The 14,961-nt window shown below is 49.5% G+C and overlaps 2 protein-coding genes across 5 annotated transcripts; both read left to right on the forward strand.

Moving 5' to 3' along the window:
• Positions 1-819: 819 nt before the first annotated feature.
• On the forward strand, positions 820-9,793 carry CLK2 (CDC like kinase 2). 4 transcript variants are annotated; one of them, XM_065902720.1, is made up of 13 exons: positions 820-1,090; positions 2,739-2,908; positions 3,671-3,896; positions 4,567-4,651; positions 5,005-5,071; positions 5,276-5,392; positions 6,186-6,352; positions 7,234-7,328; positions 7,956-8,085; positions 8,187-8,269; positions 8,433-8,512; positions 8,689-8,779; positions 9,275-9,793. In XM_065902720.1, exons 2-13 carry the CDS (start codon positions 2,739-2,741, stop codon positions 9,458-9,460), a joined length of 1,497 nt encoding a protein of 498 aa, XP_065758792.1. In that variant the 5' UTR covers positions 820-1,090; the 3' UTR covers positions 9,461-9,793. The 4 variants fall into 4 exon arrangements, with proteins under 4 accessions (XP_065758792.1, XP_065758782.1, XP_065758768.1 ...); XM_065902710.1 differs by having other exon boundaries at positions 4,564-4,651; positions 9,275-9,792; XM_065902696.1 differs by having other exon boundaries at positions 822-1,090; positions 3,668-3,896; positions 4,564-4,651; positions 9,275-9,789.
• A 536-nt stretch (positions 9,794-10,329) lies between these two features.
• SCAMP3 (secretory carrier membrane protein 3) lies at positions 10,330-14,866 on the forward strand. The gene is made up of 9 exons (XM_065902734.1): positions 10,330-10,545; positions 10,881-10,958; positions 11,788-11,910; positions 11,995-12,115; positions 12,567-12,695; positions 13,136-13,295; positions 13,406-13,507; positions 14,006-14,123; positions 14,412-14,866. The coding sequence occupies exons 1-9, from the start codon at positions 10,480-10,482 to the stop codon at positions 14,556-14,558; spliced, it is 1,044 nt and encodes a 347-aa protein (XP_065758806.1). The 5' UTR covers positions 10,330-10,479; the 3' UTR covers positions 14,559-14,866.
• Positions 14,867-14,961: the final 95 nt, after the last annotated feature.

The raw sequence follows: 14,961 nt of genomic DNA on the forward strand, positions 1-14,961 counted from the left end.
AACTTTTTCTAAACTATTTCTGGCCAACTGATGTAAGCTCCATCTGATTATCTTCCATCCTGGCTCCCCTCTGATATTTCTTTACTTGAATATAGTTATCCTCAGGTTATTCTTTTCATTTCCCTTATTATTACTCAATTCCTTCTATAGCGTCTTTAACTCACCTAGTTTTTCTCAACGCCTCCTTCTTTTTCCTTTTTATTTTTTAATTCAGTAAATTTACACTTCTCATATATTACGTGTAAGTACGTAACATAAAGTTCTCAAATTTTCCCTTTGGCGCTTGATTCTCCATCAATCCATTTTTCAAACCTTACCTCTAAGGCGATGACCCGCCCCTCTCCCAAAAGTGCATAGCTTTTGTTCAAGAGGAAAGGTGGGAGTACTCTTAGCTGTGGTTAGGTTGCCGAACTGTTTTATAAGAACTGAATATTTAGAGGCTATGCTGGAGAATCACACCGCATCACAAGCCTCAAAAGGTTAGCAGAGCGGCGACATCCCATAAACGACAAGCCCTCTTTTCAACCTTCAAACTTAACAAAACAAGACATAGAAGTCTCATGAAATAGATAAAAGATTGAGGAAAGCTACGGAAAGACACTAAGTGGGGCAGCTCGGCCTGGTAATCCCCGGCGACTCTATCCCCGCCCCATGAACTTCCGCCCCCAGCAACTCCTCGCTCCAACCGGCCGACAGCAGCGAGCTACGCGAGGACGCGCAGGCGTGCCCGGTCCTGGGGGGGCGGAGCCCGGGGGTAGCTGGGAATCGACGCAGGACGTACGACTGTGCGTACGTGCTCGCTCGCGGTGGCGGCGGCGGATCGGAGAGGCCAGAGCCGGAGACCGAGCTGGGATCGGGCCCCGGGCGGGGGCGGTGCGAGCGGCGCCAAGCGAATCCTGGGGGCGGGGACCGAGCCGGGGCGGGAGGGACTGGAGCGGAGCCCGGGAACTAGGCGGGAGGTCCCAGGGTCTCGGGTTGGGGGAGGTGGAGCCGCACTTCGTCGCCGCGGGGGTGCCGGGACTCCGGCCGCAGTGCCGCCGCCATCACGGACTTCCTGTGGGACAAGCGCACGGGCCTCGCCGCCAGAACGGTGAGCGCGCGGGCTGGCGGGCCGCGGGGCCGCGCGGAAAGATGGCGGCGACCGTGGGGCGGGCGGAGAGAAGATTGGATTGGGGGCCAGGGGCCCGGGCGAGATGAGGAGAGGGGTTCCCTAATCAGCCCCCATTTCTAGGGGCTGAAACCTGGAAAGTGGCAGAGGTGCAGGGTAGGAAGATGAGATGGAAGGTCGACCTACCTTAGATGTATTTTGGGAAGACCAGTAGGGAAGTTGGGAGAGATCAAACTAGGAGAAGGAGTGATGGAGTGCGAATAGGAGTGGTTTCAGAGATGAGAAAGAGCAGAATATCAAAGTTGGACCAGAGCTGGAGACGGGGGAAGAAACCGTCGTGTCACTTGGAGGATATGGAGAGAGTTTTACTTCAGGAGTGAGTTCTCGATTTTCTAAGTGAGAAAGGGAAAAAAATAGATAAGTTGAGAAAGGCTGTAAGCTGGAGATACCTGGGGGATGGGGAGAAGGAAAGCCTGTGAGAGACTTTGGTGGTAGAGTGTATGCGGTCAGATGACATTTGTGTGGCTGTGCTAAGCACAGTTGGATTACCTGGGAGAGTGGTGTGCTTGCATCTTCTTGGTTGTGTTAAGCACTACTGGGCCAAGAGTGAATCGAATGCCACCCTCCTCCTCAATTTGAGAAGTAGCTCAAAATGGGGGCCAGATGTTGGAGTCTATTAGGTGCGGAGCCTTTTCCGCACCTAATGCTGCCACCCCCACCCACCCAACAAGAGTTCTATCCTTGATATCTTTGGATCTATTTCATTCTGTCCTCCTAGTCTCGTCTTCCCTGATTGTGACAGTGATTTCTCTCTCATTCTTTCCTTGAAGGAAAAAAAGAGTTTGTGCATCATGCCATTTTAATCCAGTCACTGAAAGGTGGCCAACTTTTAGTTTACTGGTGCTGATATTAATTAAAAATCAGTTATTCTGTTCTTAGTAAGCACAAAAGAGGGGAGGCTGGGTGTGAAGCTGGCTGCAGCCTGGAGCCTCATGTATTGCATTAAAACTATAGGAGATTTGGTCAGTGATGGGAGAAATGATTAAGATAGTTCAAAGGGCCAGACCCAGATTCCTGAAACTTACTTATATTTGGTTTACACAACTGTATGTGGAAACCTGGGAAACTGGATTCCTGCCCTCAGGACGTGAATGGCCTATTTGGGAAGATAATCTACACTTTGAGTAATTGTAAAACATTTGTGATAATATTGTGTAGTAAATCATTATTCCCTTTGAGTTGTGAGGAACTCAGAATGCCACAGATCTACCGTAGATACCAGCTGAGGATGAATTGTTACAGTCTTCATGAGTTGCACAGCCTCACCTGTAATGAGCTGTGGCCCAGGCCTGAGTGTCTTCATGAGACCTTGTTTGAGGAAAATCAGAATAGAGCAGTGAGCTGAGTATGAGGAAGATTTCCTAAAGTTTTCAGCCAGAGTTAGTATACTACTCTATTAAGGAGAAATTGTAAGCCCAGAGGAAGACTGAGGAGTTGTGAGTGGTTTTAAAAAAAAAAAAGTAGAAATTGAAGAGCAGAAAACAGCATTTCTAGGGCAGCCAGTCCTTGAAGAGGATTTCTGGAAACTCAGATCTTGCCCCTACTATTTCTCCTTTCCCTTTCCTTACAGATGCCTCATCCTCGAAGGTACCACTCTTCAGAGAGAGGCAGCCGGGGGAGTTACCATGAGCACTATCGGAGCCGAAAGCATAAGAGACGAAGAAGCCGCTCCTGGTCAAGCAGCAGTGACCGTACGCGGCGGCGCCGACGGGAAGACAGTTACCATGTCCGTTCCCGGAGGTGAGGCTTCAGGAAGAAAACTCAAATTAGACCCACTCACTTATTTGTTTATTCAACGAAAATTTATCAGTTTCAACCTAAGTAGCTAATATTATGTGATGCTCAAAATGGGTAACAAGTTAACCCATTTACACTGTGGTGTTACAAAGAGTGTTATCATAGAGGAAGTATCTTTGAAAGGGGCTAGGGAAGCCTCCAACAGGTTTGATTGCAGTGGGGCAAGATATATAGATCAGGGAAAACTTCCCAGAGAACTTGGCATCTAAGCTTGGCTGAATGACAAGAGAAGTGTTGTAGGCAAAGAGAAAGCAAATGCAAAGGACTAGGAACTTGAGGTGGTTTATCAGTTAATTGATAAAACAGTTAGATCTCCATGGTTTTAATAAGTTAACTGCATGTTCAGTGGAAGGGATGGGTTAAGGATAGTTTGGAGCAAAACTGCATGTCAGTCAGAAATGGCTTGAGAAACAGCTCTTCATGCCTTTGCGTCCTTGGAGGGGAGGAGGGGGCCCTCAGGGGGAGTTGTCCTGCAGATGTCTTTTTAGAGGTTATAGTGATGTGCAGATGTGGGGATCCTCCTCTGTGCTGAGTTACTTCACTGCCCTGACTCTTGTTCCTCTCAGAGTGGCTTGAGTGTGTGAGGACTACTTTCTCGCGTTACTGCTTTTCCTCAGTGAGGGGGGACCTTATTATTAAATGGTGTGGCAAGGACTGTGACCTGAACAGATGCACCTAATTAGGGTGTTTGTTGTCCAACAGCAGCTATGACGATCGTTCATCTGATCGGAGGGCATATGACCGGCGATACTGTGGCAGCTACAGGCGCAACGACTACAGCCGAGATCGGGGAGAAGCCTACTATGACACAGATTACCGGCATTCCTACGAGTACCATCGGGAGAACAGCAGTTACCGCAGCCAGCGCAGCAGCCGTAGGAAGCACCGCCGGCGGAGACGGCGCAGCCGGACGTTCAGCCGTTCATCTTCGGTGAGTGCTGGCCCAGGCCCTTCCTCTCCCCACTCTTCTTCAGCCCTCTGGGACCCCGGTAAGTGAGAAGCATTGGGGCATGAACACTGAGGTGGGCACTGAGTCTGCTCGCCTGGAAGCTCTCCAACTCTTGGAGGGCCCTGAATCTGCTTTGGAGGTGAATGGGCACAGAGCTTTTGTGAATCCCCGTGCCCTCCCTGGCATGCTGGGCTTATTGTGTTGGGAGCAGCTCTTCCACCCCCAAGAGGCCTCCATTTTCTAATGGGGACCTTGCTTGTGAACAGCCTTTCTCCCCCAAGCCCTGGACTCTGGCCCCCTCAGCAGGTGGGCTTGGGTGGGAACAAGGGGAGACCTGTGCCTGCCTGGAAGGGCACCGTGTAGAGCATGGGGTTGTGGGTGACATTGGCAACGACACCACTTCTCCGCTCTGCCCATACCTCTCCCCGTTCCCATTTTGGGTTTGGGGACTTGGGATTATGCGCCGCTCTCTCTTCTCACCCTGATCCGCCTTACTGCATCTGACGTGTTCCCTTCCACTGTCCCCCATCATCGTCTGTCCCCCCTGGCTGGGCGCCTGTGACCGGTGACCCCTCCACCACCCACCCCGCCTCCCTCCGGCCCCCGCTCCGACACCTGGCTTGCTCCGACCCCCCCCGCCCCCCGACAGCAGCACAGCAGCCGGAGAGCCAAGAGTGTAGAGGACGACGCTGAGGGCCACCTCATCTACCACGTCGGGGACTGGCTACAAGAGCGATGTACAAGCCAAATCGTAACAATCCTATAGCCTGTAATGGTCCCATAGCCATCCTAACGTCCTGAGCCAACCCAAGTCACAGCCTCTTTTGCCTTTTCTCAGTGGTGTTGTTTATCTGGGTGGTTTGAGTTGCTGTTGAGAATTGACCTCTGCTGTCCACTCCCAGCTCTCATGGCCCCTGGGTTAAAGGTGGTGGGAATCACGCAGGGGTTTTCTTCCCCTGTGATCATCTGTATCTGTTCCCCCTTCCTTCATCTCCTCACCCCAGATTGCTGTACCCTTTTTTCTTCAAACTGAACTCATTCCCTGCCCTTTCTCCCCCTCTCTCCCCCACCCTGCTTTTTTTCATTTCAGATGAAATTGTAAGCACCTTGGGAGAGGGGACCTTCGGCCGAGTTGTGCAGTGTGTTGACCATCGCAGGTAAACGTCAGCCCGCTCCAGACTCCACACCTGCTAGCCATAAAGAGGTAGTGAGGGTTGTCTGGGGCTTCTTTTTTTTTTTTTTTGGTCTGGGACTTTTTTTTGTTAATGAGCCAAAGATAGGATTTCTTAATCCCCAGGCAGCCCTGTTCATTCTGAGATATTCTTGAGATTCCAGCAAAAACCTTTCCTGCCATCCTGTAGGGGTGGGGCTCGGGTTGCCCTGAAGATCATTAAAAATGTGGAAAAGTACAAAGAAGCAGCTCGACTCGAAATCAATGTGCTGGAGAAAATCAATGAGAAGGACCCTGACAACAAGAAGTAAGCAGTGCTGGAGTATGGGGCGTCTTGAGAGGCTACACCTCAAGACGGGAAAACCTTCCCAACATGGACTAGACAGGCAGAGGAGTTGTAGACTGTCTCATCTTTTGTTTATTATTGTAGAGTAGTAGAACGTTACTACTACTAAAAGGAAGGAAGGGAGGGTCTGTGACATTCTATAATCCATTCCCCTTGTTTTGGGGGCAGTTAGATTGCCCTGCAGTTGAGCTCCAACTCAGGAGGACCTTTGTAGGAGTGTGCCCTGGAAATGGCCCTGAGTCTGACAATCAACATTTTTCATCAAAAAAGTAATTAAGCTTTTAATAGAACTAGAACTACGCTAATGAAGTTGCAGGTGTTTATGTATAGTTTTTCTGTTCACACACATTGCATAATCAAAATGTAAAATTTAAGAGTAGTACTCAAAGACATAAGTAGGTGTAAACATGGGCCCAGAGACGGCTGATGGTGAGTGAATTTCAAGAGCGGGAGCTGGGGTCATGTTGACGGAGTGGCAGTCTGACAATTCAGGGTCCACACTGGAGCCTGGCACTCAACAGCTTCTATTTAACTGTTTGAAATATTGCAGGAAAATGGTTTGAAGTTTGGCAAGTAGTACTTCCTGGGTCTGCCAGAAAGGCTGTTCTGTAGTTGAACTGAATTTTCTTGGTGATAGTAACTGGCTTGTTTTTATCCAAGTATGTGCAATCAGCAGCAGTAGTCCTCCTTTGTTGGAGGAGTGGTGGACAGATGGGAGCTCATCACACACGCCCCTTCCCGCCTCTTTTCCCAGCCTCTGTGTCCAGATGTTTGACTGGTTTGACTACCATGGCCACATGTGTATCTCCTTTGAGCTTCTGGGCCTTAGCACCTTCGATTTCCTCAAAGACAACAACTACCTGCCCTACCCCGTCCACCAAGTGCGCCACATGGCCTTCCAGCTGTGCCAGGCCGTCAAGTGTGAGTGGGGTGGGCCACGGCGGACTCTGGGGCAGCCCCTTCCTCCACGGGACCTCTTCTGTCTCACTCGTGCATTGGTGAAGCCCCTAAACAGTCGACTTGATAATCTGCAGTTCTTCTATTCACTGTCGTGTTGGCATCTCTTCCTCTTCTGACTTAACTCCTTCACTGATGTCCTCACCATCGCTGATTACTTCTCCTCCACATTCAACCTAGCAGGAGCTAGAAGAAAAAGCATTTGAAGTCAGAGCTTTTAGTTACCTCTTTTTTCCTTCACTCCCCTCCTTTGGGAAAGTCAGTCAGGCGCTAAGCACGAGGAGACAGAAAGACTCCTCAGGCTGGAGGTTTACTTGCCTGAGCCGAGGTGCTCTCTGCTCTCAGCAAGCCAGGTGGGAACAGGGAGTCGTGCAGCCAAGTGCCAGGGTGAGAATTCAGACCAGTGCTTACTTCCTCCTCAGTCATCAGAATAATACAGTTTCACAGAATTAAATTCACAGGAGTCAGACAGACATATGTTAAAGCACAAAAATACAACTCATAGGGACTTCTGTGATAGTCCACTGGTTAAGACTCTACACTCTGTTGCAGGGTTCAGCCCTTGGTTAGGGAAGTAAGATCCCTGCATATCATGAGGTGTGACCAGGGGAGGGAAAAAACCATAGCAAGCCATCTTTAAACATTGGTTGAGAAATACATATATAACTTATGTTAAGCGTAGAGCTTGTTAGAATAGGCATTTCATTTGGAAGTAGAGCAGAAAGCAGCCAAGTGCTTCTGGACCTTCCTCCTCACCAGCTTTGAGCTAGGTGACCAAGCTTGGGGTCAACTGGTAGTAGTTCTGGCCACCTGGACCAACCCTGACCTGGCCTTCTCCTCTGCAGTCCTCCATGATAATAAGCTGACACATACGGACCTCAAGCCTGAAAATATTCTGTTTGTGAATTCGGACTACGAGCTCACCTACAACCTAGAGAAGGTAAGGTGGATAGGGTCTGTCCCTTGGCCAGTGAGCACAGTTGGTCGTTGCCACTTTGCCTTTCTCTTAGCCCTTTTTGTCCTCCCTTTTACTTCTTTCTCCCACGTTTTCTGCTCTGGCTCTGAAAAAAAAAAAAAACCAAAATAGATGGAAAGTGAGAGATCTAAGATTTAGCTTCAAAGAGAATTTAGAAGCAGAACTTCAGTTAACTTTCTTGTACAGTGAAAATGCTTACAAGGCTCTTGATTTGGTTTCTTCTCTTCTCTGTAAGGAAAGCTCAGCTCTGTTGACTAATTGGAGATCATGGGGATCTCAGCTAAGGAAGTTATTCCTCACTTTGCTATCTACTATATATTATCAGAAAACTGTATACCAATCACTTAGGTATACTCTTCAGATGCATGCTATTCTATAGTTACTCCTAAATCCTCTTCCTCCCCCATTCCTAAAGTACTCTGCTGGATATGGGGGAGGCTGTAAAAGCAGAAGACATGTGTGGGAGCAGGCAGGAGGTCAGAGTTGGTTTTTTAAGGCTCAGAAGCACTTTAGAGAATAGCAGTAGAATCTTGGTCTGTTTTTTCTCAGTCTCTGTGCAGAGGTTCATGTTTTTCCTGCTTTGCCTCCTAGAAGCGAGATGAGCGCAGTGTGAAGAGCACAGCGGTGCGGGTAGTAGACTTTGGCAGTGCCACCTTTGACCATGAGCACCATAGTACCATTGTCTCCACCCGCCATTATCGAGCACCAGAGGTCATTCTTGGTAAGAGGGGGAAGGACGAGATTGTCCAAGTATGTGAGGTGGTGTGGTGGTGAGGGGGGCCCCTGAGCCTCATAATACCTTTCCTTCCCATCCCTACCTAGAGTTGGGCTGGTCTCAGCCTTGTGATGTGTGGAGTATAGGCTGTATCATCTTCGAATACTATGTTGGCTTCACCCTCTTCCAAGTAAGTGGTTGGGTGTCTTAAAAGACCACTAGGCGTTCTTCTACCTGATTTCCTTGTCTGCTGAGAAACTGCCTGCTCACTCCTCCACATTGGTTAGCTTCCTAGCAGCTAGATCCCAGCATCCCTTCTCAGTCCCTTGCTCAGTTCTGTCTTTGTTTCCCAGACCCATGACAACAGAGAGCATCTAGCCATGATGGAAAGGATCTTGGGTCCTATCCCTTCCAGGATGATCCGAAAGACAAGGTGAACCTATAGTGGGAGGGATGTAACCCTTCTCCTTTTCTCTCCACAAAATTGGTCTCTATCACATTTTCTTTTTTCTTCAACACCTGCCTTCCCCTCAGCTACTCTCAGATGGGAGAATAAGGGAAATTAATCCCATAACAAGAGGATTCCTCAACTTCCCCCTTCCCCTCTAGGAAGCAGAAATATTTTTATCGGGGTCGCCTGGATTGGGATGAGAACACGTCAGCGGGGCGCTACGTTCGAGAAAACTGCAAACCACTTCGGGTGAGCCGGGCTGGGAGTGAGCAGTACCCACCTCCCAGAGGTCCCCTCCTTAAGTTGTTTTGCCCCAGGAATGCCTTTCATAAGCAAAGAGTTAGGAAACAAGGAGAGGAAAACTGAAGACATCTTTTGTTGACAGGAGAGAAAGAGGGAGTGGTTTTATGGAAGGAATGAGGTTAGACAGCCATTTATTTCTTGAGCCAACCAGAGAATAAACTGTCTTTGAAGAGCTTACATTTTATTAAGCTAAAGAAGATTCATAAAGAAGTTGTCAAGGATATATAAGTAGAACTTTGAGAGAGTATGAAAGAATAATTGTGCTAGTGGGAAGGCAGGTTGAGCTGTAACATCAGAAATGGCCCTGGTGTGGTCCTAGTCAAGTAGCATCATATGGTCACGAGCAGAGCCTTGGTTCTTCAGGATTGAAAGCTAGGACCTTGAAGAAGGCAGGGCTTATAAGGCATCGTGCCTCACCTTTTTCCTGCCCTCCACCACCAGCGGTATTTGACCTCAGAGGCAGAGGAACACCACCAGCTCTTCGATCTGATTGAAAGCATGCTAGAGTATGAACCTGCCAAGCGGCTGACCTTGGGCGAAGCCCTTCAACACCCTTTCTTCGCCCGCCTTCGGGCTGAGCCACCTAACGCCAAGTTGTGGGACTCCAGTCGAGATATCAGTCGGTGACGATCTGTCCCTGGGCACCCCTGTGTCTCTAACAGCAGTGGGTGTCCAGTCCAGGACACTGGTGCTTTTTTATACAAGAGAACAGAGCCGGAGCTCACTCCTTCCTCCTGGCTCCCTATGTACCTGTGAATATGTGAAATAGTGTAAATATGAAAGAACTTGTACCACCGCTTCAACCCCTGCCTTGTACATAATGCTATTCCATCTCACACTCTTCCCACCCTCACCTGCCCCTTCAACAGTTGAGTTGGATCTGGGCAGAATGAGGTAACCAGAAGGCATCTACACCATGTTTTATAAGGAATTTTGTACAGTCTTTGTGAAATAAAATGATGTGCTTCACCCGACCCCCATCCCTGGAGTTTGAGGTTTGGAGATGCTGGGGTGGTGGGATGATTAGATTGTCAATGAAGGGAATCCCATTTTACCCTTCAAAAGTAACCTCAGGCTACCAGTTTATCTGAGCCATGGGTGGGTAACATCTGACCGTAAGAAAGGGTTATAAAGTTAGCACTTATTTGATCTGGAATAATGAGGTTTGGGAAAGAGGTTCGGTTAGTATAGCTGTTAGGCTGGGCCCCAGGGTAGAGTCAGGAATCCAGATAAAAGCTTCCTGAACTGGGCTTCTAGGATACCGCCGCCACCGGTCGGAGGACTCCCATCATACTTCTCTTTCGAAGGCTAGGACGGATCGGGATTCTGACGCGAGGCCTACTGGGAGGTGTAGTTCGTTAATCGAAGGAAGTCACGTGGGGAAGGGGCGGTACTTGGCTACTGAGACCGAGTTAGAGGCGTCACGTGGGGCACTTCCTTCTTTTCCTTTATCCGAGACGCAGGCGCAACTCGCTGCTGCTGCGGGGATCCTTGTGACCCTTCCGGTCGGTACAGCCAATCCGTGCACAGGGAAGCGGGGCGGACCGAGAAGAGCGGAGCCGAGGGAGCTCTGAGAGCCGCGGCCGCCGCCACTGCCGCGGCAGGGGCGTGGAGGGCAGGGGGCGGCCCAAGCCGAAGTTGCAAACATGGCTCAAAGCAGAGACGGTGGAAACCCCTTCGCCGAGTCCGGCGAGCTTGACAACCCCTTTCAGGTGACTTGCGCCGGCCTCTTTTAGGCGACTGGGGTGGTTTCTCGGTTCTAGAGGGTCGGGCTAACTTGTATTCCTGTTCGTGACACTTGATCCGAGGAAGGGCCGCCACGTGGGTGTGACGACGACTCCAAACCAGTGAGCATCCTTGGGGGGCGGGCCCTGCCCCTTAAGGAGCTGGAACTGGTAGTGTGGGGTGAAAGGTTGGGGGCAGATATATTGGGACAACAGCGTGGCCCCAAGCTGCAGTTCTTGGAGCCACAGCAATTGAGAAGAGGCCCCTATGAGTTCCCGCAGAGGCACCAGGTGCCAACTGAGCCGCAGATCTCTGCCCACAGGACCCAGCTGTGATCCAGCATCGACCCAGCACGCACTATGCTACTCTTGACGTCTACAACCCTTTTGAGACCCGGGAGGTGAGATTCTGGAGAGCACAGGAAGGCCGGGAAGGGTAGGGTATGCCAACAAGCCTGTGTTGAGGTCCAGGGGACTTTTCTGCACGCAAAAGAAGGAAGAAGCACAGTGATCTTGGCTGTCTGAAAGAGGCCAGTCTGCCATGGGATGCCTAACCCATCTAAAGACATCAAGGCCAGAGATCTGTCAATTTGAGCTCTAAATGTCAGTCTTGGTATTATCTGGATTCTATCAGGGCCTGATGAAGACCCTGTCTGGGGAGGCTTTTTTAAGATGAAAAGGGATGGGCTTGGAGTTGAGAAAACAAAAATATGCTTGAAAAGTGAAAGTGAAGTCGCTCAGTCATATCTGACTCTTTTGTGACCCCCATAGACTGTAGCCTACCAGTCTCCTCCCATAGGATTTTCCAGGCAAGAGTACTGGAGTGGGTTGCCATTTCCTTCTCCAGAGGATCTTCCCCACCCAGGGATCGAACCTAGGTTTCAGAGAAGTCACAGTATGCTTAGGTACACAATTAGAAAGCAAGGGATGAAAAAGACTAGACCTGTTTGTCTCACTGGAATAGAAAAGTGTTAAGAGTTTTTAGAAAGTTTAAGGAGGTTGATTTGGTAGATGAGTGCTTTGAATCTTGGCTGAGGAACTTGATGTGAGGTTAGCTGCAAGTTGTTAGAGAGTTCTATGATATAAACACAATAACTAGCTTTCTAATAACTGGGGGAAGGGCTGCCACTTTAGGTAATGAGTTTTAGGTCTAAAAGTATTCAAGTAGACTCTAGCCTCTTGTGTTATGGGGGACTAGATGATGCTTAAGGTCTTTTCCAAACTCAACAGCCACCACCAAGCTATGAGCCTCCTGCCCCTGTTCCGATAGCTCCACCCTCAGCTCCACCCTTGCAGTCCTCAAGAAAACTCAGCCCCACAGAACCCAAGAACTATGGCTCCTACAGCTCCCAGGTAGGGGGGTGTATAGGGAGAGGTTTGGGGAGGGGGCATCCCTGGGGTTCAGGACTCACATCTCCGTCTGCTCTTACTGGGCAGGCTTCAACTGCAGCAGCCACCGCTGAGCTGCTAAAGAAACAGGAGGAGCTCAACCGAAAGGCAGAGGAGTTGGACCGAAGGGAGCGAGAACTCCAGCATGCTGCCCTGGGCGGCACAGCTAGTAAGTGGATCCTTGATAGGGTTGCAGAGGGCATCTGACAGCTTTGAAGTCTCAAAAAAGGAGCTCAGAGCATGGGCACTGGAGCCAGATTGCAGAGTTTGAATTTGGGTGCAGTGGCTTATTAAGGATGAGCTCTTAGGCAAGTTACTTAATCTTGAATGCTTTGGTTTCCTTACTTGTAAAATGAGAGTAATGTTTGTACCTGTTTAACTGGATTGTTGTGAGGTTAAACAAAGTTATCTATACAAATCCTGGGCATAGTGGTTAGCAGTTGTAAGCCATAGTAAACAAAAGTCATAATAAACACTACTAATATAATTTTTGCTATTTGCCCTTGTCTTCTTGAACTCTCGAATTGGAAATAGAGAATCCAGGGGTAAAAGGAAGGGGGAGTGATTTTTTGGTCTCTGTCTCACTTGTGGGACCCTCCTGCTCTTTTTCTGCCTTACAGCTCGACAGAACAATTGGCCCCCTCTACCTTCTTTTTGCCCAGTTCAGCCCTGCTTTTTCCAGGACATCTCCATGGAGATCCCCCAAGAATTTCAGAAGACAGTATCCACCATGTACTACCTCTGGATGTGTGAGTAGTCAGAAACCTTTTTGAAGGAAAAGTATAGATAGTAAGTTGTACATCATTCCTTTTCCTGGAGCTCACTCGCCCAGAACTAGATATTTTGAATGAAGTATCATTGAAGGCTCATTTCTCTGGCAATTTCCCTGGATTACTCCTTTTACAGTACTAAGAATTTCTTCTCCAGTCTTCTAGCAAATGTATGTTCTTGCTCTTTCCCTCTTCCCCTTGTCCATATGCATAAATATATGCTGGATCCTTTTAAAAGTCTTTGCAAACACGATGACACATAGTTGAGATTTGCTGGTTCTGTCTCCCCTGTTGAGGATCCTGTGAAGGAGGAAACTGCCTTCCTATCCTTACTCTGCCACATTTGGTGAGGGTTGTGGGGCAGGTTTCTCGGAGAAGGAGCTCTCACTGACCCATCATCCTGTGCCTCTGACCCTTAGGCAGCACTCTGGCTCTTCTCTTGAATTTTCTTGCCTGCCTAGCCAGCTTCTGTGTGGAGACCAGCAATGGCTCAGGCTTTGGGCTCTCTATCCTCTGGATCCTCCTCTTCACTCCCTGCTCCTTCGTCTGCTGGTATCGCCCCATGTACAAGGCTTTCCGGTAAGAAGGGGCAGTGGGGATGATGGCAGGGAGGGGACTTGGAGAAGCCCCTTTCTGTTCCTACAACCCTGATTCTTTGCCTACACTTCCCATTTTTTTTCTCTTTGCAGGAGTGACAGTTCATTCAATTTCTTCGTTTTCTTCTTCATTTTCTTCGTCCAGGATGTTCTGTTTGTCCTCCAGGCCATTGGCATCCCAGGTTGGGGGTTCAGGTCTGTGAGACTGCCGTTTACCCTCACCCGTTCCTCCCACTCCTTTTGATCAAGTCAACATTGGGTACTGGCATAGGAGTTGTTCAGAAAAAGGAACTGTGGTTTTAATCCTTGGGAGATGCTAATTTAATAGGGGTACAGGACACTCTCCATGATAGAGAGCTCAGACAGTAATGTCAACAGACCTAGATTAAGGGAAAGATGGCTGGACATGCTTAGTCTGAGGAGGCTTCTTGGAGGAGGCATGTGTAATGTTGAAGAGGAAGCATCCTCAACAGAAAGATCTGTTTGGAGTGAGGATGTCTGAAAGAGCTTGGAGAGCTAGGATGGTTCAGAAGCTGAGATTAAACTAGTTTGGGATTGTAGTGCATGGCAAATCGCCAGACTCACAGGGAAACGGCCCCTGGTTTGAAGACATGACCAGTGGAGAAGCTGGAAGGACTGGGACCTAGCTGGGAGCAGTCCTCCTCACTTGCATGTATTTCCTCCTCCTCACAGTGGCTGGATCTCTGCCCTGGTGGTGCTGAAGGTCAACACAGCCGTAGCGGTGCTCATGCTGCTGGTTGCTCTGTTCTTCACTGGCATCGCTGTGCTGGGAATTGTTATGCTGAAGCGGGTGAGGGGCTGTAGGTGGTGCCTGGAGAGTGATATCACCCGTCCCTGGGGACTTGGCTGGAACATTCAGGAGCAACTGGGGAGGGCCAGGCAGATGGAAGGATTCTCAGCTAATGGACCTGGGCGGGGGTGGTGCTGGCTAGTAGGGGTAGGTGTGCGTGTGTGTTGGTAGGGAGCCAAGAAGGAAAAGCTAGAGCTACAGGCTGGTGAGTGGTCGTGATGGTATTAAACTGGAGTGGGATTAACAGTGGCTGGAACATGCTGTAAAGTCTGTGCTTTCTACTTGCAGATCCACTCTTTGTATCGCCGCACAGGTGCCAGCTTTCAGAAGGCCCAGCAAGAGTTTGCAGCTGGTGTCTTCTCCAACCCTGCGGTGCGAACTGCAGCTGCCAATGCAGCCGCTGGGGCTGCAGAAAATGCCTTCCGGGCCCCATGACCCCTAACTGGGATGCCCTGGCCCCACCACTTGAGGGAGGCAACTAGCCCCCATCCCTGAGGTCTCTGGGACTTTGAGACATCACTGTTTGATGTCTCCACTCTAGTACCCCCAATCATACAGCCATGACTGCTGAACCTGACTTAAGGGTGTGGGGAGCCCAATGTGACCCAGTCACTGCTTCCCTCCCACCCCTGGATCAGGCCACACTGCTGCCACAACTACACACCCCGACCCGCTTCCCTCTGCTGTGCCAAGGCTGTTGCTTCGGTTATTTAAATAAAAAGAAAGTGGAACTGGAACACAAATCCCCGTTTCTGGAATTTTAATGGGAACTAGGTCTTACAAAAGATAGAGTGGAGGCGACTGGAAGTGGAAGGTTGAATTGTGGACCCTAGAGGGA

This window comes from Muntiacus reevesi, chromosome 1 (genome assembly GCF_963930625.1).
Source record: "Muntiacus reevesi chromosome 1, mMunRee1.1, whole genome shotgun sequence".
NCBI classification, from domain to species: domain Eukaryota; kingdom Metazoa; phylum Chordata; class Mammalia; order Artiodactyla; family Cervidae; genus Muntiacus; species Muntiacus reevesi.

What these genes read in the sequence shown, in the direction of transcription:
- SCAMP3 (XM_065902734.1), top strand. Translation starts at nt 10,480, where the DNA reads ATGGCTCAAAGCAGAGACGGTGGAAACCCCTTCGCCGAGTCCGGCGAG. An exon ending in AGCTTGACAACCCCTTTCAG is followed by an intron (nt 10,546 to 10,880) that starts GTGACTTGCGCC and finishes CTCTGCCCACAG; the next exon opens with GACCCAGCTGTGATCCAGCA. An exon ending in CCCATGTACAAGGCTTTCCG is followed by an intron (nt 13,296 to 13,405) that starts GTAAGAAGGGGC and finishes TTCTCTTTGCAG; the next exon opens with GAGTGACAGTTCATTCAATT.
- CLK2 (XM_065902696.1), top strand. Translation starts at nt 2,739, where the DNA reads ATGCCTCATCCTCGAAGGTACCACTCTTCAGAGAGAGGCAGCCGGGGG. An exon ending in CGTTCAGCCGTTCATCTTCG is followed by an intron (nt 3,897 to 4,563) that starts GTGAGTGCTGGC and finishes GCCCCCCGACAG; the next exon opens with CAGCACAGCAGCCGGAGAGC. An exon ending in TTGGCTTCACCCTCTTCCAA is followed by an intron (nt 8,270 to 8,432) that starts GTAAGTGGTTGG and finishes TTTGTTTCCCAG; the next exon opens with ACCCATGACAACAGAGAGCA.